General features: G+C 58.0%; 2 protein-coding genes across 4 annotated transcripts; both read right to left on the bottom strand.

Moving 5' to 3' along the window:
* Positions 1 to 4,763: 4,763 nt before the first annotated feature.
* Positions 4,764 to 14,607, bottom strand: TRAF4 (TNF receptor associated factor 4). 2 transcript variants are annotated; one of them, XM_064677510.1, is made up of 7 exons: positions 14,227 to 14,607; positions 7,548 to 7,599; positions 7,135 to 7,239; positions 6,898 to 7,059; positions 6,414 to 6,575; positions 6,185 to 6,340; positions 4,764 to 5,829 (listed from the first exon to the last, which is right to left on the bottom strand). In XM_064677510.1, the coding sequence occupies exons 1-7, from the start codon at positions 14,580 to 14,582 to the stop codon at positions 5,197 to 5,199; spliced, it is 1,626 nt and encodes a 541-aa protein (XP_064533580.1). In that variant the 5' UTR covers positions 14,583 to 14,607; the 3' UTR covers positions 4,764 to 5,196. The 2 variants fall into 2 exon arrangements, with proteins under 2 accessions (XP_064533580.1, XP_064533582.1); XM_064677512.1 differs by lacking the exon at positions 14,227 to 14,607 and adding an exon at positions 10,384 to 10,565.
* Positions 14,608 to 14,698: 91 nt separating this feature from the next.
* On the bottom strand, positions 14,699 to 26,258 carry NEK8 (NIMA related kinase 8). Of its 2 annotated transcripts, none has more exons than XM_064677503.1 (15): positions 26,005 to 26,258; positions 25,450 to 25,655; positions 24,232 to 24,464; positions 23,418 to 23,549; positions 23,023 to 23,231; positions 22,520 to 22,599; positions 21,806 to 21,987; positions 21,432 to 21,582; positions 20,258 to 20,334; positions 18,984 to 19,101; positions 18,542 to 18,692; positions 18,155 to 18,318; positions 17,777 to 17,935; positions 17,505 to 17,663; positions 14,699 to 15,859 (listed from the first exon to the last, which is right to left on the bottom strand). In XM_064677503.1, exons 1-15 carry the CDS (start codon positions 26,136 to 26,138, stop codon positions 15,831 to 15,833), a joined length of 2,184 nt encoding a protein of 727 aa, XP_064533573.1. In that variant the 5' UTR covers positions 26,139 to 26,258; the 3' UTR covers positions 14,699 to 15,830. The 2 variants fall into 2 exon arrangements, with proteins under 2 accessions (XP_064533573.1, XP_064533574.1); XM_064677504.1 differs by having other exon boundaries at positions 25,985 to 26,114.
* Between the last annotated feature and the right edge of the window lie 231 nt (positions 26,259 to 26,489).

Genomic DNA, 26,489 nt, shown 5'->3' with positions numbered 1-26,489 from the left:
CTCAGGTGTTTCCTGAGATATTCACCCTCTCTCAGCACTGACACCTCTCCTTCCCAGTCCCACACTGATTCGGAATACTGAGGTGCACATCAGATAGATCCTAGGAGGGATAAACATGAACATGGTGTGAACCCTTCCACGGGGAATCTTCTGCCTCCACCATGTCCTGTGTTTCGAGCAGAAGCTTTGAAGCTGTTCACTCTCAAGCCCAGTTTGTTACAGCCCAAAGTTAACATTTTATAAAGACACTTGTGAATTTTCTTAAAGGCTTTCAATGTGGGATATCTCCAGGGGCCTCGGCCGCTCCCGTGGAAACCAAACAGAGATGTTTCCTGGAGAGAACTGGGAATTGCTGCTGTATTTCATTAAACCACAGACTGATGATAAATGCTGCTGCTTATGTGCTACGGGTATCAACTAGGAATTTTTTTATTATTATTTTGTCCACAGAAAAAATTAAAAAAAAAAAAAAGAAAGACCTGATCCCTCTGCCCCTTCTGCTGGTTTTATGCAGTGGGAGTGTGTGGGGCTTGCATGGCCTTGGAGCCACAGGGTCCCAAAGGGAATCTGGGGAGGGATCTCCATGGGTTTCTTGGATAGGAATGCATCAGGCAGAGCTTGGCTGCCCTATCTAATAAGAGCATCAGGAAGGTCTGGGACAACAGAAGAGATGAAAGAATCTCAGAGCCAGAACGGTGCTGAAATAATGATTAAAATAGAAGAGAAGGAGTGGAGGAGGGGGATTAAGTCCTTAAAAGGTGAGTTTGGATATTTTTGATGGCTGTGAGAGTTGAGGCTATCTCATACCCCGAAGTTCTGCTTTTTTTTTGGTGGTGGGAAAGGTCTTGTGTGGCTGCTCCAAAAGCTGGGCTAGAAGCAACTGCCCCCTTAACAGGAAGAATCTTTTCTGCAAGGAGTTTTTAGGAGACTTTCTCATCATCTCTGCAGCCAGTTGGACCTGTTGACTGGAGCAAAAATCTGTGGACAATGAGCCAACAGGGACTTGGTGTGAGCAGCTGCTGCTTCCGCTGAGGATTCACCTACAGCCACAGCTGAGCTGGAGGCTTCAAGTAAGATCCAGCCTTTTAAAACTTCTTCTTTAGGGCCAAATATTCCAAAAATTTTGACCCAAGTTGGGAAACACCCCGATGTTCTTTGTGAGCACCAGCAGCTCCGTCATCTCGTGATGAGGCTGTTTAGAAAGGAACAATGCTGTGGATGCTGCAAAAAAAAATCAGAGCTGGAAAATGTCCTGCTCAGTGTACGGTCCTGGGGGGTCCCAGGAGTGGAGGAGCCAAAGGAAAAGGTCATGTTGCTGTCAGCTCCTCAGGTCTGAGCTGGAGGAGCAAGTGTTGGACATATTCCAGCAAGAGCCGCCTTTCAGGTGCTCCTCAGTGCTCAGCAGAGCCCAATTGCAATGAAATTACTGGAGTATTTTATCTGCTTAGTTTCAGTTAATTTCAAAGCAATTGGGTACAGCCCATTGACTTCTGCTGGGGTGGCTGCAAGCCTGAGAAATGCACTGACATTGAAGTGAAATAGCACCAAAAAACTGCTGTAAATCCTTGTAAACCTTCGCTGCCCTCAAACCCCTCAGTCCTGGGGGGGCAAAGGGCTGGAGAGGGAGGGGGCCTGGGCCGGTCTTTAATAAAGGATGTTCAAAGCAAATTTGACTCACATTTTTCTCCCTATACAGTATCAATGTCTGGTTTTGCTGCCTTGGTGAAGAGGCCTCAAGGATCAGCACAAATCGAGGCTCTGTGGCGTGAGCAGATGAAGCGGTTTTGCCAAAAATCCTCCCTGTCTGCATCCCAAAGGTGTCAAAAGGATTTGATGGTTAGTTAGATAAGGGCATCTCCACTGTGGTTGGGGTCTTAGACAAGCAAAAGTCCAGCCCCTGCCCTCCAGGTGGGGTCTCCCTTGATATTTGGGGTATTTAATATGGTTTTCCTCTCTGGCTTGAGCACCTTTTGAAATACCTTCTGAATAAACCTTCAAACCAACAAGTTTCCAGGAAGTTTATTTTAAACTTGATACATGAGGCTAAATTTAGTAGCAAATCAATTTTTCTTCCTCTCCTCCTTGAGCATTAAGAGCATCTCCTCCTCCCGCTCTGCAGCCCAGGCTTTGACGGGGATTCGCTCCCCCGTTCCCTGGGAACACGTGAAGGTTAAGAGGTGCTCGAAGATCCGGCTGACATTTCCAGACGTGCCCAGGTACGTGGAGCTGGAGTGCAGTGCCCACCCGTGTCTGTGCCAGCGCTGCCAGAGCGGCACCCAAAGGCAAATCCCACAGTTATGGCTGGAGATGGAAGGAAAAGGGAAAAATCAACCCCCCCCAAAAAAAGCAGAGGGTTGGAAGTAGGTCCATGAAGTGGGAATGAGGCCAGCCCCAAGCTCCTGGGTTTGGTTTTGTCCTCCTTGGCTTCCTGGCACTGGGCTTTCCCTAATCCAGGAGCTGCTGCCCAGGCTTCCTCCAGCGTTGCTTCCTATGGCAGCTGGAACTTTTAGTTCCTAAATAATACATGGATTTTGATTTTATTTATTTTAAGGTAAATGGTGTGACACAAGGGGCTGCCAGTACCCTGCATGTGGCCTGGCAGGAGGGACAGGGCAGACCCTGTAGTCTGTGTGTGCACATGTGGATATATATATTTATATATGAACAAATAAAAATATATAAATAAAATTAATGTAATAAAGACAAAATATAAAAATAGAAATATAAAATAAAATAATAAAATTTATGAATAGGTATCAAAGATTAATAAAATGTATAATAAACATAAAATATATGAACTAGATAAATAAAATTTATATAATATAAAAGTTATATAGTATAAAATTTATATAATATAAAATTTATATAATATTTATATAATATAAAAGTTATATAATAAATACTGAAATATTCTATAATGCCATTGTATTTATATAGTTGTATGTAATTTATTATATAATATTAATATAATATATTAACATGGTATTATATAATACATAAAGTATTAACATTTTTAAATATTTTAAACGTATTATATATCAAATGTATATGTTAACTATGAAATAAAATATAAGCATAATATACATAAGAATAAAATGTATATGATTAATATACATTATAAGACCATAAATCGCTATAAACACTGTGTCATACCGATGCTCCCCTCCCCTTCCCTTCCCCTCGCTCATCGCTCGGTCCCCGCGGTGCAACCTCCGGTACCGGAGCGGCTCCTGCACTCACCGCGCGGCGGAGCCACCGAGCCGAGCACGGGGCACCGGGACGGGCTGGAACTGAGCGCTGGGATGAACTGGAACTGGGCACCAGTATAGGCTAATACTGGGCACCAGTATAGGCTAATACTGGGCACCAAGACGGGCTGGAGCTGGGCACAGGGATGGGCTGGAACTGGGCACTGTGACGGGCTGGAACTGGGCACCGGGATGAGCTGGCACTGGGCACCAGTTTGGGTTGGCACTGGGCAGTAATATAGGGATGGCACTGGGCACCAGTACTGCCTGATACTGGGCACCAGTTTGGGCTGGCAGTGGACACCAATATGGGCTGATACTGGGCACCAGAAAGGGTGCATTGAGCACCAGTTTGAGCTGGCACCCAGCAGTGAACACTGATACAGGGATGGCACTGGGCACCACTACGGGCTGATACTGGTCACCAGAATGGGCTGGCAGAGGACTGGCAATAGTCACCAGTTTGGTCTGGCACTGGGCACCAATACAGGCTAGCATGGTTCACCAGTACGGGCTGGCATGGGCCGTCAATTTGAGCTGGCACCAGTATGGGCACTGGGCACCAGTATGGGCTGGCACTGAACACCAGTACAGGCTGATACTGGGCACCAGTTTGGGCACCATTATGAGAGAACTGTCCATCATTAGGGGTTGGCACTGGGCACCAGTTTGGGCTGGCACTGAGCACCAATACAGGCTGATTATAGGCACCAGTTTGGGCACCAGTATGGGTAAGAACCACCCATCATTATGGGCTGGCACTGGGCAGTGGTGTGGGCTCATACTGGGCACCACTATGGGCAAGAACTGGGCACCAGTACAGGCTGGTACTGGGTACCAGCATGGGCAGGAGTATCGCCCAGTTCCCCAGGGTCACACTGCGCTGGGACCTGCCCAGGGGACATTCCCGAGGGGATAACAGTGTGTGGGGACACCCGTCAATGCTGCCCCCCCAGCCCAGACAGGGCCGCGGGGTGCAGCTAATTAGGGGCTAATTGTGTTAAGCCAGGGCTGCACTAATGCAATTGTGGGATTATCCTGCAGAGACAGCGACCCCCCATTGTTGCCAGGGTGATTTGGGGGGTTTCAGAGACATGCACCTGGGCCATGATCCAGCCAGACCCCCCAGGCCTACCCTAGTGCCCCCACCCATTGCCCACCCACCCTGCTGGGGATCCTGGCCTTTCCAGGGGCTTTAATTGCCCCAGGGCTAACGAGGGGCTGGTGGTGCTGGGAGGGGGCGTGGGCTCTGCAGGTAAACAGCACCCCGGGGCTGGCGACCCCCCCACCCCCGGCACATCCCCGCTGATGGTGATTACCGAATTAACCGGCTCCATCTGAGCCCGTCTGCTGCCGGGATGTGGGTCAGGGATTACCCCCCTCTGTGCCCCCCAGCCCAGTCCCTGCCCTCCCTGTCCCCTGCACCCACGGCTGCACTGGGAGCACCCCAGTGCTGGGGATGGGGGTCCTGCCATCCCGATCCTGGCAGGCAGAGGAAGGAGGTTCAGGCGGCCGTAATAAATACAAGAAAACTTTATTGAAAAAAAAAAAGAGGCGTGAAGGGGGCAACGGCCCCGGCTCGGGGAAATAAATAACAACCTGGGGAGCACCAGCTTACAAAATATGGCTCTGGGCAGTGGGGTCCTGCGGGGTCCCCAGTGAGGCTGGCAGGGGCTGTTGGGTGCCCCAGTGAGAGGCTTGGGGGGCCCAGCCCCCCGGCACCCCCAGGCACCTGAGAAGGGGCTGCCCCGGGGGCAGCTGGGGCTGCCAGTGCATCCCAGCCCCAGCAGGGATGTGGGAGCAGCCCCATCCCTGCCTATCCTGAGAGCCACCACTGCGCCACAGCAGCGTCCCCAAGCCAGGAGCACTGACTGCGGGCAGGGGCTCAGCACCACTTGGGGCACCCCTGGGTGGGCGCCCCACTCACATCCTGTCCCCCCTCAAGGGCTCAGGCCAGGATCTTCTGGGGGATCTCCACCGAGGCTTTGATGAAGATGGCATTATCCCGCACGTAGTTCCGTTTCCTGATGTCCTCGTGGGAGATGAACTTGGGGTAGCCGAAGCCCAGGGTGCTCTCATCCAGGGAGCTGCGCGAGGCTCCCGGCTTCTGGAAGTTTTTCCAGTTGGGATCGGGATGGAAGGTCTCGGTGATGTGCTGGGGCTTGGAGAGCGAGGGGTCGCTCTGGTCCAGCAGGGAGAAGGTGACGCGGTAGGAGAAGGGCCACTCCAGCAGGTTGTCGTACTCTCCCGGCAGCACACGGATGTAGACGGAGAGGTGGCTGCTCTCCCCGCTCCCGTTGCCGTTGAGGAAAGCCGAGACCTGGAGCTTGTAGCCGTACTTGTGGGTGTAGAAGGGGGGGCTGAAGAACTCGTAGTTGCTGCGGGCTTTGGCCTCCTGCAGCTTGCGGGCGTAGTCGGCGATCTTCCAGATGAGGGTCCCGTCGCTGCTCACTGACAGCTCCTCCATGTCGCGCCGCAGCTCCAGGATCTCCTGCCGCTGCCGGCTCACCAGGGCACACACCATGCCCAGGTGTGCCTTGGTGCTCTCCTCCAGGTGCCGACCCATGGCCAGCTTGGGGCACTGTGGGGACAGTGGGATTGTCAGCAGGGACACTGGGAGATGGCACGAGACAGGAGGGAAGGGTGCCATGGAGATGGGGGTGCTGGAGCAGGAATTTGTAGGGACACAGGGGTGGCTCAGGGACACCCGATTGGGATGGCATGGGGACACTTGGGTGGCAAAGTGACACGAGGTGAGGCAGGACAAGGATGGGGACGTCATGGAGCCACATGGATGGGACAGAAGAGAACCAGCTCAGGGGATGGGACAGATAGGGCAGGAGTGGTGTGGGGATGTTGTGAAGTACAGGCACAATATGGTAGGGAACGACACCTCATGAACCCCCAGGGCAGGTTGGTCACAGGGACACACTCACCCGGTGCTTGCAGCCAGCCTCCTTGAAGGGGCACAGCAGCATGGCAGTGTTGCAGCTCTCCTTGAGGTGGGTGGGCACATCCTCCCGGGGGATGCTGGGTGTCCCACACTGGTTGGGGCACGGCACAGGGTACCGGGGACACTGGTACTGGTGGTTCTGGGGAGGCAGAGTGGCTGTCAGCCAGGGCTGGGAGCCAGTGGGGTGAGGGTCCCCATCGGCCCCATCTCACCTGGATGGTGTCGAAGACGAACTCCTTGGAGCAGTAGGTACAGGGCTGGGTGCGCTTGGGGCACTCAGCCAGGGCGTGCTGGGACAGCAGGCGCCGCATCATGCGGGCCCCACACTTGTTCTCGCAGTACACACTCTCCTGGGGACACGTGCCCTGGTGGCCCTGGGGACCATGACAGCATCGTCACCCTCTGTCTGCCCTCACCAGCCAGCCCTGCCAGGGATGGGGCCATGTGGTGCCCCCATGGCCAGGGGCACAGGGACCAGGAGCCCACAAGTCCATGTCCCCACAAGGCTGTTACACTCATGATGTGCCCCCCATCCAGGCTCTGTCCCCATGCCCAGTTTGTATCCTCCATGGTTTCCCTCACAAGGCTGTGTCCCCCATGGCCAGGCTGTGCTTCCCACAGTGTTCCTGCCAGGCCAACCCCATGGCTGTGTCTCCCATAGTGTCACCCCCTGCATGGTGCCCCCCTGTTGCCCACCTCAAAGGCCTCCCCAGTGAAGTCACTGGCGCAGAACTCGCACTTGACCCGGCGCTTGGGGCAGCCGTGCTGGACGTGCTCGGGCAGGTCGCGGCGGCTCAGTTTGGCGCTGCACCGGTTGGGGCAGGGGATCACATTGAAGCCACAGGTGCTGAGATGGGCCTGCGGGGCATAGGGATGGTGAAGGAGGGCCATGGGACAGAACCTCGACCCTCACCCCATCCTGCCGGCCCCTACCTGGAGGTGCTTGATGAGCCCGCTCCAGCGACAGCCCTCCTCGCTGTGGATGCAGCGGATGGCCAGGCTCAGCACCTGCGCCTCCAGCTCCGGGTCGGGGTAGATCTGGGGGGGCAACACAGGGACTTGAGCCTCCTGCACCAGGCTATGGGCACACAGACCCCCAGCACAGCCTGGCTGGGAGCCGTGGGCACTCAGCCCGGGGCCGGATCCCCCACTGGCACAGCAACAAGCACCCTTTGTCGGGAGCGGGTTTCCGCTCCCCGGCCCCGCAGCACAAAGGGCTCTTGCTTCCGCCTGAGTGCCTGTGCCAGCCCGGCGTGGCTGTGCCAGGCGCTGTGTAGAGCCTTGGGACGGCGCCTTGGCGGGGATGTCACCTTGGAGGGAGGTACCCATCCATGTGCCAGGCTCACCTTGGCGTAGTCCAGGGGCAGCTGGTCCTCCGGGCACTTGAAGACACCTTCGCTGCAAGACACAGAGGGGTCAGGATCACTCAGGGATGGGGAACAGCACCAGTGACACAGACACAATATCCCATCGGGTCCCTGCCATCCCATCCCAGGACATTGGCGCTGTCCCTCCACCGCTGAGCGCTCACCCCGTACCAAATCCAGCCGCGACCCTGGGGGAGCTGCAGCTCTAATCCCGCTCCATCTGTCTGAGCTGGGAAATGCTACGGCCAGACACCCCCCAAGGCAACCCCCGCCCCCCCGGCTGGGCACGGCGGCCCCCGTCCCCAGGGGCCTGGGCCAGCCGCCGCGAGCAGCGTGGCACCATCTGGAGCCCCGGCAGCCCCTCGCCTGCCCCAGCCCCTGGGATTAAGGAGGGTGCCGGCGGCTGGCCAGGATGGGGCCGGCAGGGGACGGGGCTCCCGCAGCCCCAGGTGCTGGGGCCCAGGGGAGGTGGGGGAGGGCAACAGCTGGGCACCAGATGTGCAGCCCGGATGTGTGGCCCTGGGGCTCCTGCTCCACAGGAAACGGCCCCATCAGCCATCGTGGTGAGCCAGGACAGGGACAGGCAGCCACCCTGGAGGGGTCCCCATCATGCTGGGCCCCCAGGATGGGGTGCTCCTCCAGAAGGCTGTCCCTCAGCTGGGAAGGGCCCTGCTCAGCCCTGAGCTGCGGAGTGGCAGTGTGAGGTGGAGATGGGGATGGAGCTGAACAGGCAGCCCGGCCTGTGACACCGCTCACCAGGAGCCACCATCACCTCTGGTCCCCACACCACCATGCCTGGGAACAGGTGAGGGTGTCCACGTGCCATCCCTGATGGACACTGGGGTGGGAGACCACAGATGCTGCCTACAGGGACAGGCAGCAGGGACACACAGGGACCCGTGGCTCTTGTGTCCCTGGATGAGGTTGCATTGCCTGCACAGCTCCTGCCCGTCTAATGACCGAGTGCCCTTGGCAGGCGTCGGCGTGGCCTCGGGGCTGCCAAGTGGATGCGAGACCTCGGGACGGAGCCAGCTGTGCTGCCTGGCATGAGCTGGCCTGGGATGTCCTGGGCATGGCACTGTCATGTCCCCTGCGGCCACCAGCCCTGTGCTGGGGGTGCAAGTGACCCCCAGGAGCCCCAGCTCAATGCCGCGGGGTGTGATTCATGCAGGGCACGGCTGCATTCAGCCAAGCCACGTATTTGCTCTGTTTACTGCAGGTGGTTCCGTGGGAGTCATCAGGCATCTACCAAGATAAGGTGCCCTAGGACAGGGTCGGGCACCCATCCCTTTCCAGGGAGCCTGTGGGTGGCATTGCCCAGCAGCTGGCATTGCCTTGGAGCTGGCATCACACCTTTCCAGGGCAGTCAGCCGTGTCTGCACCCTGTGCATGGTCTTGGGGTGCTGGGGCTGGGGGGGGGAAGCGGGACAATGACCCGAAGCCAGCGCCTAATCCCCGACAAAGCCTCCCCATTCCTCATGCTTGGCCGGGCAGGGAATGTGCTGAGGCAGCACCCAGGAGGACCGTCCTTGCCTCTGACCTTCACGGCGTGTTGGGGCACAGCGAGGTGACAGGGTGGGGAACCCCGGCACCCCCCGGCACCCCCCAGCACCCCCCTCCCGGCACCGCGGTGGGGCTGGACGGCTCAGTCCAAGAGATGCCCAAACCTGATCCGGTGAAAACGGGGTGTGCTCGGTGAGGGGCCCCTGTGTCTGGCTGTCCCTGGTAGAACGGAGGTGCCGGCGGAAGGGGTGCGGAGGGGGGGCAGGGAGCAGATGCGTTCTGACACGTGCCCCGGGGAACGCCCGGTTTCGTAGAAACTGGCCACGGTGTCTGTGGCTCCCGGGGACCGTCCCGGGCGAAGGTCGCCCCGGCGGGGAAAGGCGCAGCCGGAGGCGGCAGCGGAAACCGGGGCCCAGAGTGACGCCGGTTATCGCCCTGGGGGAGCACGAGCATCCCCTCACCGAGCCCTGGGGGGACCCCCGGGACCGCAGCGAGTGCGGCGGCCCCGAACCGGGGCAGCACCGGCCTCGCACGTGCCCCCGGGCTGCCGGTACCGGTACCGGGGATCCCAAACCGCGCGGGTGGGAAGAGGCCCCGGCTCCTCGCTCCCAGCGAGCGCACACGGCCGGGTTGGGCTCCCTCCTGGGCGCGGGGGCACCGGGGTGGCCGGACCCCTCAACACACACACACACCGGTCGCTTCCTCCGGCGGGGCCGGGGCAGGAAGGGGTTAAGCTCGAATCTCGAAACTCGCCGCTCCGGGCTTTACCGGGCCCTCTTCTTCCTCCTCCTCCTCACCGAAAGGGGCCACGGGCCGCTGCACCCCGCAGGCGGCTGTCACAGCCTGGGCGCGCCCCGCACCCCCTCCCTGGCCCGGGGCACCACCACGCAACCCGCGCCTTTCCCCGGCCCGGGGCATCTTGGGGCGCCCCGCACCTTTCTCGGGGCACCGCGCACCCCCGAGCACCCCGTACCTTTTTCCAGGGCACGCCGCAGCCGCTCCCCGGCCCGGGACACCCCTCCCCGGGGCACTCGCATCCCCTCCCAGGCCCGGGACATCCGCACCCCCGTGCTCCCCTCACTCCGGCCCCGCCCGGGGCCCCCCGCACCCCTCTTTGGAGCACCCCGCACCCGCGGGCACCGCACCCCTGGGGCCGGAGGCGAATGAGGGGGGGGGAAGCACCCGTCCCCCCCGTGGTGCGGGACCCCGCATCCGGCGGTGCGGGGATGGGCGGCCGGGGTGCCCCACGGTGGGAAGGGGTGCGCGGCGCGACGTCAGGTCGGGTCGTCCGTGACGTGCTGCGGGGTCTCACCTGAGGAACTCCTGCAGGCAGGTGTCGCAGAAGCGGTGGCCGCAGGTGGAGACGCGGACGGGCTCCCGCATGGGCTTCCCGCAGAGCGGGCACAGCACCCGCCGCCGCGGCCGCTCCAGCAGCTTGTAGTCGTAGCCCGGCATCCCGCCGCCCCGCGCCCGCCGCCGCCCCGCGCCCGCTCGGCTCCGCGCTCCGCGCCCGGCTCCGCCCGGGGGCCGGACGGGGCGGTGGGATCGGCCTGAGCCCGCCCCTGCGCCCCGGGCCGGGGGACGGCACCGCCACCGCCTCCCGCCCGCGCCCCGCCTCCCCGCCGCAACAGGGGGGGATGGAGCGGTCCTGGCACCCCGGGGGCTCGGGGAGCATCGCACCGGGGACAGACAAGGACTGGGGGAGCGTCACATCGGGGGCAGCCCCTCCAAGGGGCTTGGGGACCATCACGCTGGGGACAGCCACCCTGGGGGCTTGGGGAGCACCCCACCGGGCACAGCCCCCCCGGGGGGGTTGGTACCCACCACGCTGGGAACAGTCATCTCAAGGGCCTGCGACCCACTCCACTGGGGACAGCCACCCCAGGAGGTTGGGGAGCATCAACATCACATCGCACATGGCCACCCTAGGGGCTTGTGCACAACCTGCAGAGCCCCCCCAACACTGTAGCCTCCCCTGGCCCAGAGTTGGGCTCCTGGAGCACACACTGTGCTGTCCTCACTAACCCTGTGTCTCTTTCTTTACTCGGGGGTGCCCCAGGGATTTCACACTCCTGCAGGCAGCCCGGGGCCACAGTTGTGCCCCTGAGCAAGGCTGGAGGTGAGATACAGCTCCCAGACACACTCCTGCCACAGAGAGCTACTTGTGTCCAGCCATCACCCACAGCAGGACATGGAGGGGCTGCCCTGAGCCCCCCACTCTACAGGCATGGGGGGACACACAAGCTCCTGTGGCTTTGTCTTGCTGGGAGCTCATGCCCCAGGCTGCAGCCATCAGCAACCCTCCAGCCACGGTTTGTAACTGAGCAAGAGCCTGGAGGAGGGAGAATAAAAGCAAATCTGTCTAGCTCTAGCCCCCTCATCACTCTTTCAGAAATCAGAGCAGCATATGGGAGTATTTGCCCCTTTCCCCAGAGATGGAGCTGAGCAGATGACAGGCTGTGAGCATGTGTTAGTCCCACCAACGCTCACTCCAGCCAGCTTCCCATTAAGGGCAGCAGTTGCTCCAGACCCAAATGTTAGCAGTTTTCAATTAGCAAATGGCAGAGGAGAGGGATTCCTAGGGGACACGCTGAGCAACTCGAGCTCTATCACTTGTCACTCAAGGAGCTCACGTTACCCTTCTCCCTGAGAGGCTCTGCTTAAAATAAAACCCTCCAGCAGCCCGAGGGGAAGCAGGCAGCCCGCCTGCTTGCTGCCAGAGCTGCCAAGGAGGGGATGGGGGGCTGATTTCTGTGGTTACCCTGAGGGGTGGCAGGTTGTCCTGCCACAGCCTGAGCTGCAACGGGGTTTTAGCTCCCAAATATCAGGGAAGCTTGTGCTGGTGTACACTGAACATGAACAGTCGTGGTAGGGGATTTTCTGAAGGAGGTGAGTAGCTGGCAGCCTGCTTGGATGGTGGAGAGCACTGAGCTAAACTTTAACCAGCTCCCAGCGAGCCTGGAAACCCAACATGTAAAAACAAGTGACGGTGGGCAACTGTACAGGGAGCAGTGGGGTGCAGCAGGTACCTCGAGCTGGGGTTGAGGTGCTCCCCAGCCAGGTTTGCTCAGGGCTGTGACCCCCCAAGGGCAGGATCTACCAGCAACCACATGGTCCAGCTGGTTCTGCCACTACGTGCCAGCATGCCCTGGAGCCAGGTTGCCTCCAACAAGAGATAGGCACTATCCCAGACACTGTCCCTGACATACTATGACCTGGCCCTGACTAAAAACTGTCCCTGGACACAGTTATGAGACAAGGTTCAGGCCAAAAGGACAAGGCCCTTGGCATCCCAGGGGGTGATGGGACTCCTGGTGTTTCCACCACCAAAGACAGGACACATCAGTCCTGTAAGCTTAGACAGCCTGTGCCTCTGATGACAGGCATGAAACAGCCGACTTTTATCATTATTTACTGCTTCTCTTTGATGTTTTTAAAATTATTCTTCCCTAACCTCACTGAAGAGCATCTCTGCTAATTAGCCAGGAGCTGACAAAGCCATCAGAAGGTGCTGGCTGTGCCGGCAGGGCGGCTGGGAGGTGTCAGACCCTGCAAACAAAGATCCCTCCTTTTCCCCTCTCCCTAAGGAAAGCCCTCCCCACACTCAGCATCACAACCAGGCATTTGTCTCACACAAAGGCGACACTCGGGGCAATTCCCTTTGTGGAGGCGATATGTTCCCTGTCCCCTATGATGGGTCACTCCTTGAACCCATCTGGGCTTGGAGAGGCCTCTTGTCCTCTTCCCCTTCCCCAGCCTCTCCCTGGCCTGCACTTCTGCTCCATCCCTCCTCCTTGTATTTAACTTAAACTGGAGGGACAGAAAACTGACGCTCTGGCTTCTAAAGAAGTTAAGGTGGAGCGTTTTGCCCCAGGGAAAGGAGTGGGGAGAGTCCTCTCTCTGCTTCTGGGGCCTCGTGCCCAGGGAGGGCGGGGGGTAAGGGAGTGAGGCGGCTGGACAGACGGACGGCAGCCGCACCTTCTGCCAATTCTGCCAAGCCTCGTGGGAATGAGGATACGACCTCGACAGAGGTGCTGGAATCAAAACAAATCAGCTCTGGGATCAGCAGGCGGTTTGGGCTGTTTCCTGCTGACAGCAACAGCCCCAGGTCAGCAGGATCTTACTGGGAACGGGGACAGCTTTTCCCTGGGTGACAATGGCCAGAGGGGACCCACACCAGGATGCACAAAAGGGGACAGGCAGCCTCATCCCACACCTCCCCTTCTCGCTCCCCTCTGGCTCTGCCTTCCTTAGCAGGAAGAGCCACAGGGACACGGCTGATCCACCACCAGCTCCACAGAACACGGGAACAAAACAAGGATAAAGGGAGAAGCCCTGAGACCTGCAGATTTCACCAGGAGCTTCTGCAGGGAAACAAAGCAGCAGACGTGAGGAATGCAACTGGCCTATTTGCCCAGGCTGCTCTCTGCCTCCGGCAGTGCGGACATGCCTCGGCTTGTCGTTTCAGGAGCTTTTGTTGCTCGGGGCTGGGGGCCTCTTTGTTTCCTTTACCCTTTCGCCAGGCTTGGTCACAGCCCGGTATTAAATTATTCAAATCATCTCGCTGGGCTTCACAGCTGAACTCCTGCAAGGAGCGCAGGCTGTGAAATCCCGAGAGCTCCGGCCCTTGCTGTGAGCCCCCGGCCCGGCACAAAGCACACTGGTCCACACTGGTTTACCCTGCCCGGAGTAAAGGGTCCCGATATTTGAGCTGGTGACACCTCCAGCCCCAGCACTGCAGTGCAAAGGTGTCATTAAGCCATAAAACAACCCACCTAACACCAGCACATCGATGGGAACAGGGGGGCTGCACCCCTGGATTTGGCAGCCCAGCTGGAGCAGGAAGAGCCTGGCTCCTGAAACAGTGACATTTTGGTGGCATCGCTGACAAGACAAAGGATATCAGACCTCTGTCCTGCCTGCTGCTGCCCCAGCAAGCCCTCAGCCCTGTCGAGGCTGTAGCAGGAGCACCAGTCCCTTCCTATGGGATGTGTTTGGATGCGGTGTGGGGCGAGGGGAGCTGTGAGAGCCCAGCTAAACACAGCCAAAAGAAATCTGTTGCTGTAGGAGCTGGTGCTGCTGCCAGCTCAATGCAGGGAGGAGAGGCAGTGGCCCAGAGGGGCTTTAAGGCAATTTAACCCAGCCCTGTAATTACCTCAGTGCCCAGGTTGGTCTGGGAGGGGAGAACACCTTTCCCTCTGTCGACACCGGGCTGCAGGAGCCGTCCCTGTAACCTGCAGCACAAAGAAAGTGCCAAAGGACTGGCAGAGCCTTTGAATTCCAGTCAGCTTCCCGGGATAGCAGGGTGTAACCGCCTGAAAAGGCAGCTCCACAAGAAACAAAAACGGCAGGGAAAAACCCATGCACCCACCCTGCCAGGAGCCAAACAGGGAGGCTGTGTCTGCAGCCAGGGCTGCACACGCCTCTCCCGGCCGGACAGGACCTGCTCCCTTCCCCAGCTGGAGCCTGGAAGGCGAGGGAAGAAAGAGCAGGAGACCTGCAGAAATTCATTACCTTTCACATGACAGAGGGATCGGTTGGCTTTTACCAGAGCCCAGTGAGGTTTCCCTCATTGAAAACAGGAAAGAATCACAAAAAATAATTAGAGAGATTTCATCTCAGCCAGCTTATGAAAGCACCGACTTTATACACAACAGATTGGCAACAGCACAAAGATGGATGTGAAAGGCAAGAGCATTTGCAATGTCAGACAGATCAGAGACAGAAGCTCATCAAAAAATGGCCCAGGGCAGACGTTAAGTTGAAAAAAGAAAGGAGGAGGGAAAAAAAATGGAAAGGAAACGACCCTTCTGGAGATAAAAAACGTGACTCCTGTCCATGACACACGGATGTGCCCCTCCTGCCCGCAGAAAGGACCCCTGGTGAAAACTCATCATCTCCCTGGAAAGATCTAGGTTAAAAAACTTCAAGTACTGACAATCACTCGCTGTGTTTTGCTCCTCATCTGGGAGTCAGTGAGCTGGTCAGCACCAGGACTGAGGGGCCTGAGGACAAATGTCAGCTGAAGAATCCTCCAGCGAGCTCCTGGGGCAGGAGAGGCTGTAAGTGGAAAGCTCCAAGTGGCATTTCGGGAGAGTGAGCAGGGCTGTGCCACACAGAGAGGCTGCTCCCACCGGGCTCGGCCAGCCGAGCAGGCAGGACCCCCGAGAGTGTGCTGAGCAGCTCAACAAATGGGTGAAACGTTTTAAGGGGGGATGGGAAAGGACAGACTTCTCTAATTAGCAAAGAGGTTTGCATTTAGTCACCCAGCACAGCGCCTGGGGCCCTGACTCCAGACACTGCTGTGCAAAGGCTGACAGCTCTCCCAGACACGGAGCTGTCAGCCTGGGCTTTGTAACCAGAGACTGCTTCCACGGAGGAAAACAACCTCTGTGCTCCTCACCCTTCTACACAGGCACTTCCAGCAGGGAGGGGAAGAGTTGTGCTGTGACCCCCTGAAGGCAGCACTGGAGCTCTGGGGACATCCACCCCATGGCACATGCAGGGCAGCAGCTCTCAGGCACTGGAGGTTCACAGTGACCCTCGTTGATTCGATAAGTGAGATCAGCTCTGGTTCCGTGGGAACCATCGTTAGGAGCTCCCTGTTTCCAGATTGCTGCCTTTGGAGTGCAGCTGGGGAGCTCTGGAGCCTGGAGCGTGTCCGAGGCAGGCAGCAGGAAGAGGCCAGGCCATGCCAGTGGCTGTGGGAGCCCCAGCATGTGTACGATGAGGCTGGATGTGGCCCCTCTCAACTCACACTCACTGGGGAGGCGACTCCTCCACGGCAGCTGAAACACAAAGGGCAAAGACCAAGATTTAGCTGTGATCCCCACCTCAATGAAGCTACAGGGAGCAGTGTCCTACCCCACACAGGCCTGATACCCAACAGATGGACACTGCAATCCCTGTCCCACTATCCCAGGAAGCCACTGCAAGGCCTCAGTAGTGGCACAAGTGAGGCAACACCCAGTACACAGAGCCCAAGCAGGAGGAAACGCAGTCTTTTGAGGTTTGTGCCCTCCTCTCCAGCACGCCTGGCTTCTCCCAGTTATTCTGTGTTTGCAGTGGGATTGAGAGAAGGGCGCAGCAGTGGTTCATGATAAAGTGGGCAGCAGCCCAAGCCAGTCAAACACGATGTCGGCCCCATGGGAGGAACCTCTGAGTGGTGCAGAACAGCCGCCCCAAAGGTGGAGTGCGGCTCGCCTGTGCCAGCACCCTCTCCGGGCCACATCACAGCCAGAGCTGACAGCAGCAATGACATCACATGTGTCAACGGATCTCGTGTTCTCTCTGGAGAAATTTCCAGGCAGACTGAGCTGTGTGAAAGCCCAAAGTCAGATCTCAGCTCTTTACAGAGCTCTTGCTGCTTTTTGCACGCTGGTTGCTGAGGGATGCTGGGGCAGGCGAGGCTGCTGCCCTCACACCGCTGAGTTTGCACTTCCAGTACTGGGACAGGAGGGACGAGGTTTTGGACAGATGGACAGCACTGGGGCTACACACTAAGTCCCTGCTCTTACAGTGCTGCAGGTGGGAGCCCACAAACCAGCTGCCACAGAGCGTGGGGTGACTCCGGCAGCGGAAGGGGAGAGCAGCCTGCAGCCTTCCTGCGGAGACAAAACCCTTTTACTCCCATGACAAATGCCCTACTTGTTCCTGAGCCTGGGGACTCAGCCATTCCCTCTCCCCTTCACGTGGCAGAGCACATCACATGAGAGCTCGGCACTTGCAGGGGAGGAATGGGAGCCAGGGCCGATTCCGCTGTGCAGGGGCAGTCAGCTGGGCCTCCTCCCCTCAGGGCTGTAATTAGCCTCCTTGAAGTGGGCTGGGACTGGAATCCCTCAGCCCAGGCTGAGGCCATAATCAACCCAGCAGAGGAGGAAGAAAGGCCCCTCCAGCAGTCTGGGCCAGGCTCCCATTGTACATCCAGGCAACGGAAGGGCAGGTCATGCCACGGGCACGTTTTAACCACGCAAAGATGCTGCCTTTGGCCCAAGCAGAGAGGAACCACAAAACCATTGCTATCTTTTCCAAACCACAATGGAAAGGCAGCAGCCAAAATGACGCCTCAAATCTCAGCTTCTATTTCAGCAGCATCAATTAGAGAGCTGCTCTTTTTGGATACTCGGTGGACCGCTGGCACGCCAGCTCCCCACCGGCTGCAGCTTGGCCAGCCCACCTGTCTGGGAGTGCACCAGACAGCCTCTGCCATCCCTTTACTCCCTTGGCCCAGTGGGAGTGGCAGCATCACAGAGATGCAGAGCAGAAAGGGTATTTTTAAGGGCTTGAAGTTATTTCTATTCATCTGCAGTTCGAGAGGGACTAGAATAACACAGAGCTTATGTGCCAGGGTTACTCGGTACATCTCCGATCACAAAGCATTGTGTCTGGCTGGGCCCTCATGGCAGGAATCACAGGAACAAAGCCTTTACTCACGCTTTACTGCCAGCAGTGTGTTCCCGTGGCAGCAGGCTACGGAGGTCACCAGGTATGGATGTGTCTCCTCCAGCTGCACCGGCCTCGGCACTCCCGTTTCCTCGTCCTTCCTGCCCAGGCGTCCTCTGGCTCCTTTCCCCCACGTGCACACCTCGCCATCTGCAGAGAGACAGATACACCTTGCTGCACACCTGCCTTGGTCACAGCATGGACTGCAGGCAGAGGACAGCCAGGGCCTGCTGCAGCCCAGGACACAGAGGCTTCAGCCTCACCTGCTCCGATGGCCACAGTGAAGGCATCCCCACAAGCCACCACGGTGACCTTCATCGCCTGGAGCCCCACAACCAGGTGGGGCACGCGGCTGTTGCGGCAGGATTTGGTGCCCAGTTGCCCGTGCTGGTTGCTTCCAAAGGTGTAACAGTGGCCAGAGGCTACAACAGAGAGGAGACACAACTGGGTGTCACTCAGGGATGCACTGAAGCTCTCTCTTTGCTGTCTCCTATGCTGAGCATCCTGCTCCACAGAGCTCCAGCACTGGGTGTCTCTTGAACCTCCATGAGGCCTCTGCCCATGGGAAGCAGAGGCAGGAGGAAGACAGGGAAAATGCAGGTGTCCTCCCCCCTCTCAGGGATCTGGGTACACATCCTCACCTGTGACTGCAGCCGAATGTGCTGTACCGATGTCAGCACACACAATGGGCTCTTGGTTCAAGGGGGCTGACTGGGCACACACGAACACTGTGGCCTCCTCCACCTGGTCCTCTGGGGAAGGCTCCTCTGCCGAGCTGATCCGGTCTAGGCCCAGCTTGTTACACCTGCACAAGGAAAAGCTCAGTTCAGAGCTGGCTGAATGCAGCCTGGCACAGACACCCTGGATACAAACCCTGCCCTGGCATAACCATACCACCAGCAGCACAATGCTGGGGGCAAGATCACACAGGAGCATCTTCTGGAGCCCCTTGCTCCCTCTTCCCAGGCAGGACAGATGGACAGGCCCAGGAAGGTGAAATGTGGAGCACAGACCCTCACCCCTCTTACCTGTTGCTCCCACAAGCAAGAATCTGGTTCTTCACGGTGAGGACCATGGAGGAATCGATGCCACAGATGACCCTCTGAGCCTCATGCTCTGGTGGGACTGTGACCTGCTGGGGGGAGTTGTGGCACTCCAGCGTACCCAGCCCAAGCCGACCTGGCAGGAGGAACAGAGCAGGGAACAGCTGATGGAACTACAAACTCAGCACGGCCCCACAAAGAACAGCATTGACACAGCTCAGCTGCTGTAAGAGCCCAGCCTGGCACCCAGAAAGCAGCAAAACCCAAAGCATGGGGGCCCTGGTATGTGGTGAAACAGCTGCAGCTCTTCCACACCCACCTACCCTGGCACATCTGGAGGGGATTGTGGACAAGCAAGGCCAGCAAGGGGAGCAGGAACAGGCAATGGAAAGCACAAGCCCTGTTTTGCCAAACAGGCATCTCTTACCATTATCCCCTCTGCCCCAGGCAAACACTTCCCGTTCGTTGGAAACTGCCAGGACGTGAGACGCACCACAGGCCACCTGCACCATCTCGTAGCCCAGCAGGGCCTCCACAATCTTGGGCTGGCAGGGGAAGAGCAGCAGCCGTCAGCCGAGACCTCCCAGCCTGCCCGGCTGCTCCCATCCCTCCCACCCGGCCCCCCCAGACTCAACACAGAGCTGGCAGCATCCCAGTTTTCATCCAACACAAACAACAGAGAAAAATTTTTTTTTTGTTGCAGTCTTCAAAGGGTTTAGAGACTACGTGCGCACAGCACAGAAGATAACGCAAACATCTCTGGGGCGGAAGAAAGCAGCCAGCACGAGAGTTTGGAGAGGGAAGAAGTTCGGCAAGGGTTGGGATTCGCCCCCCTGCCCATGTGGGGAGTGCCAGGGGCTGTGAACGCCCGCTCCGAGCAGGCAGGGGCTTGGTGCAGGATGCGTTGGCTCAAAGGCTCTTGTGCAGAGGAGGTGTGAGTTAACGGCTCAGATTCATTAGGGTGTGGAGGGACCAAGATCTCCACATTTCACCCAGCCCCTGCTGTGACCTGCTGTTAGATCTGACACCTCACCGCTGTGAGCCTCATTCTCATTATCATCCTCAAGTGAAAAGCACCATTTGTTGGGATCTGGCTGCTGCTTCCAACCAGTCTCCCCTCCCCAGCCATAAGCACTGAGCAGCTCAGCTCCGGACGGAGCAGGAACAAACGAGCCAGCTGACCACAGTGACAAATGGCACCAGTCCCCGGGCTCGGCTGGAAGCCATCGGCTGCTGCCACATCCGAGGGCAGGCGAGGAAGAAGCTTGAAGGGAGCAATGAGCCCTCAGCTCCAGTGCTCTGAGCCAATCGGAAACACACAGCTCTTCTTTAAATACTGGCTCTTTTGAAAAATAACTTTTCTCAGTGAACCTTGGCAGCTGCAGGCCAAGAGTGAAGCAGGCAGGTGTGTGATTGGAGGCAGGCTCCAAGCTGGGAGCCTGCCAACAGCAACCACAAGGCAGCTCTTGACTTCCCCCACGCTCAAAGGGATCATTGTGTAGGGGGGGAGAGAAAGAGAGAAGCAGGTTGGGTCTTTTAAAACCCGCAGTGACAGGGAGAGGAGGGGGAGGGGGTCGGATGCCAGAGCATGCCTGGGATGTACATCCCTGGAGCTGGGATGAGCCCCGCTCACGTGGCACAGAAGTCACAATCCCTCCTCTCCCCTGGGGGAGCAGCAGGCCCAGCACGCTCACCACTAACCTGGCTCACATCTGTGAAGTTCCCGTGCCCCAAACAGCCATTGCTGCCGCTGCCGAAAGTCATGATTATCCCCCTGTCTGGAGCAGCAGAAAGAAGTCGTGTCAGTGGCACACGTGAGGCCCTGCAGGGCACACGTGAGGCCCTGAGAGGCGCACGCAGCCAAGGGGACGTGGCTCCCAGGACAGCAGCTCTGCTCGGACCCACTCTGACTCATGACTTGCTGCAGGGGCCATAAGCCTTCAGTGAGCTTTTAGGGAGCAGCAGGAGCTTCCAGATAGCTGCAGCCTCTCTGTGCTGCAACAGCTCAACAAACAAACAGCAGTGATAAGAGAGAGCTGAGATAACACTGGTGCAGCTGTGTACGCAGGAGCCGTGAACCCCACAGTCTGTCAAGGTGTTAAAGTCACAGAGGCACTCCCTGAGCAGCTGCCCTGCAGAGGGGTGGCAGGAAATGCCATGGAGAGGTAGGACAAACACATGCCCGCAGTGTTTGCCAGTTGCATATCTGTAGTTTGCTGCCCTGACCCCAGCAGAAGAACAAACAGAGCTTCCAAAGGACCACTGGGAGGGCTTTGCTCCACAAACACGGCCTTGGGCTGGTGTGTGTGCTCTCCTCCTACCCAGAACACCTCCTGGCCCGCTCTGAGGGGGCTTCAGATCCTGCCTTCTTGCTGCTTGAGGAGGACCAGCCCTGCAGCAGCTCACACTGACTCTTCACTGCAACACCAGTCCTTGCTGGTCACTGCCTATGCCTGTGTTATGCTCACAGAGTATGTGACAGAAAGGCTGAGCTTCCCACACACTCCTCACACTGCAGTCCCCACTGTACAGGTCACTTCTGGCTTCAGGTGACACCAATGCAGCCAGAACAAAAAACAGAGGAAATTTCATAGAATCATTTAGGTTGAAAATGACCCTTAGGATCATCACGTTTAACTGTTTGTGGCCTTCCCCACCCCAGACAGACCTTTGGGGCTGAATTGACCAGTGTGGCATTATGCTTGCCTTTCTGACCCCCACCAGCTGTCACATGAGAGGCCACAGAGGCCCCCATGTCACCCCAGCCCAGTGTATCTCTTGGGTTCCTCTCTAAGCAGGCTCTCCAGGCAGTCCCTGCTGGCTTTGCAGAGGGATCTGGGACTCAGGAAGGGGAAGGCAGGAGGCAGCAGCTCACCTGTGAGGCAGGCTGTGAAGAGATCACCGCAGGACACGTGTTTGATGGTCACTCCAGACTGGCCTTCCAGAAAGCGGGACACAAACTGAGGCTGGAGCTGCTCGGTGGATCCTGGGAGAGAAGGGCCTCCAGCAGCCCCCATTGGAGGAGCCTGATGGAGAGAAGCCATGTCAGCTGCTGTACCTCTGAGCAGCAAGAGCTGGGATGGGGAACTCAGATGAGCCTCTTCCCACTGACTTAGCAGTGCTATCCACACCCTGGATGGGACAGTGGTCCTGGAGAAGGCAGTGCCAGGGCAGAAATGTCTCCTCCTCAGAAATCACACATCCAAGGCCTCCACAGCCACTGCCTGCCCCAGGTTCCCTGTCACTCACCTCCCACAGGATGAGCCGCCCTGATTTGGTGACCCCGGCCTTCTGTGTCCTGCCAGCAGAGACCTGCACCACCTCGGTGTTCAGCATGGGCAGGCGGAGCGGGGTGGTGATCCCGCTGCCCCACGTGTAGATGGATGACAGTGGAGGTGGGATTCCTGTCCTGGCTGAACCACCTCGGACACCTGTGGGTCACACAGAAATCACTAATGTGGATCCCTGACTCTGCTCCCACAAGAAAAGCAATGACAAGAGCCAGTCTGGGTGCCAGCAAAGCTGCCTGCCAGCTGCCAGAGCCACACCAGTGCTGCTCCAAGGGGCTGCAGGGGAGATCCCAGCCAGGGAACATGGGAACAGCTCCATGTATTTTATCCCAGAATTCAGGGAAGTGGCACCACAGCTCTAGCCTAATTGTTACCAGTGCCAGCTGCATCACCCTGCACTGGGACATCCCCCCTCAGCATCCCTGGCTGGTTCCCAGGCTTTTGCTGGGAACAGCAGGAACTTATTTCAAGGGTTCAAACCTAGAAGAGGCAGCTGAAGAAAGAACTCTGCGTGGTCCCCAGAGCTGAGGTGCCCATGGGCTCCTCCAGGGCTCAGGGAAGGTGACATCTCTTAAATTCCTCTCTCCAGAAGTTCGAGTGCCTCTCTGACCTGCGCCATCCAAAGGAAAGCTTCTGAATGGAGCTGAATGGAACACACCATGCCAGGACTCACCTCTCGGCCTGGCACTGCTTGCCCGTCCCCCTGTCCGGCTGTGGGTCACTGCTGGCACTGGAGCCAAGGGCTTTTCAGGCCTGCCAAACCAAAATCCAGCCTTTAATGTCAGCTCAGCCCCAGAGGTCCTGCAGAGCCCTGGATCACAGGTCTGGGCAGAGCTACAGCATTAGCCATGGCTGAATAGCTCACAGCACTGCCTTGTTGGTGCGTTAAACCACCTGAGAAAAGGGAGTTGGCACCAGTTCGCTTCCCCCTGTGCTCACAACTCTCTACTCAGTGTCACTGTGATGACAAGCCCACACCTGCCATGGCACCTGCCTGGCCCTGAGTCCCTGGGCCAGGCTCAGCTAGCAGCAGCTGCACACTGGGCAGCACAGGAGAGCTGTGGGACAGAGAAAATGCTCTCTTTGGAGCTTGTATCAGAGGCAGTGAGCTGATCAGACATGCAGTAGGCTGTGGCAGCCCCTCCCAAGGGACACTAAGGTGGCAGTGCCACTTGCCTTCTCATTTTGACACTGCCCACGTCAGTGTAGAGGTTCAGGAGGGGCCGGATGCAGATGGCCTGGGCCATGATCTCATTCAGCTGGGGCCGCTTGGAAGGATCCAGGTTCAGCATGCTGAGGATGAGCTGGCGCAGGTCAGGGCTGTATCTGTCTGATATTGGGGCAAATGTCCCACTCATGATCTTCAGCACTAAGGCAGGAAGGTTCTGGAGAGAAAATAAGAGACATATAGTGGCTGGGCAGTCAGGGGCGAGGCCGAGGAAGGAGGTCTCAGCACTGCCCTCTGCCTTCACACTTCCCAGCTCAGTGAGAAGTGATCCCAGCGTACATTTTCACCTCTGTGAGAGCCCACGGCTCCCTGTGCTACTGTATATACACCACATGCCTCTTACCGCAGCTTCGAAAGCCCTCTTGAGGCTGGCGAGCTCGTACAGCACACAGCCCAGAGCCCAGATGTCACTCTTCTGGTTGTAAGGCTTCCCTTCACAGAGCTCTGGGGAGATGTAGCATGGAGTTCCCACCACCTAGGAGAGACAAAAAGGTTTACTGCGATGGTGTGAAACTGGGGCAGTGAAGTGGAAAGAGGAAGCGCTCAGTGTAGAGCCCAGTGCTTGGGCTGGCAGGAACACCACCACACAAAGCTCTGTGGAGCTGGGCTTTTGTTCCCTGGCATCAACAGCTGCCTGACAATCTCAGTGAAAAACATGAGGATTTGCCTTTCCAGTGACACATACAGTGATTGCCTCTAATTTTGCTCCTATTCACTTGAGAGAATCAGAGCCCAGAGCACTGAGCATGATACGAATGTCTGGTCAGATTAACCCAGGTGGGGAAAGACACTCAAATGTCAAGCAGAGAGAGGAGATTAAGGCAAGGCAGGACGTCACCACACAGGCAGGAGTTTAGTTGCCAAGGATGCGTCAGACAAGCCTGCAGACACCACCTCCACCACTGTTACAGCAGTGTCTGCCCTCACCAGTGGGCCCAGACACCCCATCCTCACCCAGCTTTGGGCAGGCAGGTCTTTCTCACCTCTCTGCAGCCCCCAGAGCCACAGCAAACTTGGGTGTGAAGACATCAGCCTGTATAAACTCCAAGGAACAAAGCAGCATTGCTTAGAGATGCTGCCAAAAGACTATTGTGAGCCAAGTCCCCCAGAGTCTCCAGCCTGGTGCCACGGGATAAAGTAGCTCCCCTGCCACTCACTGTGTAGGCTTTGCTCTTGCTGCTCAGGATTTTGGAGATGCCAAAGTCTCCAATCTTGACAATCATGCGGTGTTTGTCCAGGAGGATGTTCTGGGTCTTCAGGTCCCGGTGCAGGATTTGCTTGGTGTGCACATGGTGCAGAGCCAGGAGGATCTGCACGAAAAAGTGCAGGATGGTGTCCTCGTCCAGCAAGGAATTGCAGCGTTTGTGGATGAACTCTGCCAGTGTGCCCCCTGCAAGGAACAACAAAGGGCTGTGGGCAAAGGGGGTTGCACAGGGCAGCAAAAATCCGGCCTAAAACCAGGGGGGGTTTAGCCATGGCATCCTAACAAGCCAAGCATGTGGGAAAAACACATCCTGGTGGGACACACAGCGTGTCCTCCAACGCTCCCGGACAATGGCAGCACAGCTGGTGGGACAAAGAAACAGCCTGAGAGAAGTTACTGTTGACACATTATCAAAAGCAGCAGGAAAAGAAACACTAAAATTACAGCTCTTGGAGGAGGACATAAACCTCGATGGCAGAACAAGATCAGCCTGTTCTGCAGAGGAGAATTCTTGCAGTCCAAGAGGCCACGTGGCACAGAGAGGCCCCTGTTGGGAAGGGGAGGTCCAGATTCAGGGCTTACACACAGCTTTTAACAAACCCACATGCAAATGTTGATTTCATCTGGAATTCCACAGCAAATCTCCTTGGGAATCACAGAGCTGCGGGACCAAACAGAGCTGACACAGGGAAATGTACCTGAAACCTGAGCCAGAGGCAGATGGTAGCATGCTGATCAGGGACAAAGGTGTTTGAAATGTCCTTGTTTTGGATATGATTAGCAGGTGTAAGGCTAACAAAATGGCTGAGGTTGGAAGGGACCTCAGGAGGTTGCTGGTCCAGTCCCCTGCTCAAGCAGGGCCACTGACAGCTGGTTGTCCAGGACCAGGACCTCTCTTTTGAGTATTTCCAAGAATGGGGACTCCACAACCTCTGGGCAACCTCTAGCAGTGTTGGGTCACTTGGCTCACTGTCAACCTGGTGTCCACCAGGACCCCCCAGAAGCTTTTCTACAAAACTGTCTGCTCAACAGGGACATGCTTGCACTCTCTGGGAGTCCAAAGCACAGGGTCTTTACGAGGTGCACAACATGCGGCAGCTCGACCCAAGGAGAGCTGAGTGCTTGGCATCTCCTGGACCTGCCACAGGCACTGGGAGAGGTCAGGGCGCACCTGGGGCATATTCCATGGCGATCATGAGTGCCTTGTCCTCCAGGAAGTTCTCATAGTACTCGATGACGTTGGGGTGGCTGAGCAGCTTGAGCACCTGGCACTCGTTCTGTGCCGCCAGCCGCTCGTCCTTGCTCATCTGCTCCACCGGGATCTGCTTCAGGATCACCAGCTTCTGGTCGGCCTTGCGCAGGCACAGGTGCACGATGCTGCAGGGGCAGAGATGAGGCCTCAGTGCAAGGACAAGGGACAAAACACAGGGGCCTGGCCACCACCCTGGGGTGACACAGGGCCTCTGCAATCCTCCCGCCCGGGGGTGTCACACACCCCCTGCCGTGTCTCCAGGGTGTCCCACACCCTCTGCCGTGTCCCCCCGCGTGTTACACACCCCGTGAGGTGTCCCCCCGGGTGCCACACCCCGGCTGACCCTCGCATGGACAAGTACCTCCCCATCCTGGAAGCGAGGGCTGTGCCCTCCCACCCCGCGGTACAAAGGCCTAGAGACCCCCATATCGCTCACCCCCGGCGGCCCCCTCACCCGAAAGCCCCTCTCCCCACCACCCGGATCCGCTCGTATTTCTCCATCCCTGGGCCCGACTCCTCCCGTCTCCGTGGAAACACTTCCGCGCCGCTACGGCGGCCGCGGCCGGACAAACCCCGTCGCGTGTGTGAGGGAGATCCCAGGGGGACATGGCGGGTAACGCCACCGCACCGCGGCCTTGGGGACCCCCTGGTTGGGTGGGCACCCCAGTGCCGCGGGGAGCCTTGGGCAACACCCAGGGAGAGGGGCTTGGGGAGCGCTGGGCTGCCCGCCCCCGGTCTGGGGGGTGCCAGGAGGACCCCCCCGCACCCCTAGAGAGTGGCGGTGCCCTCGGCAGACTCCAGCCCCCAGTCTGGGGGGGGCATCCACGGCGGGGGCTGTGCTGCTGCAGAGCCAGCACGGGACCCCTCTGTCCCCCCCCAGCCAGGCATTAGACCCCCAGGACCACGAGCATCCCTGGGGCGGCCGTGATGGCGGGTATAGAGCGCGGAAGGGGGTCCTG

Source organism: Pseudopipra pipra, chromosome 21 (genome assembly GCF_036250125.1).
Source record: "Pseudopipra pipra isolate bDixPip1 chromosome 21, bDixPip1.hap1, whole genome shotgun sequence".
In the NCBI taxonomy this organism is placed as follows: Eukaryota; Metazoa; Chordata; class Aves; order Passeriformes; family Pipridae; genus Pseudopipra; species Pseudopipra pipra.
The sequence above is the reverse complement of the archived record's forward strand: the minus strand, read 5'-3'. Positions and strand labels throughout refer to the sequence as shown.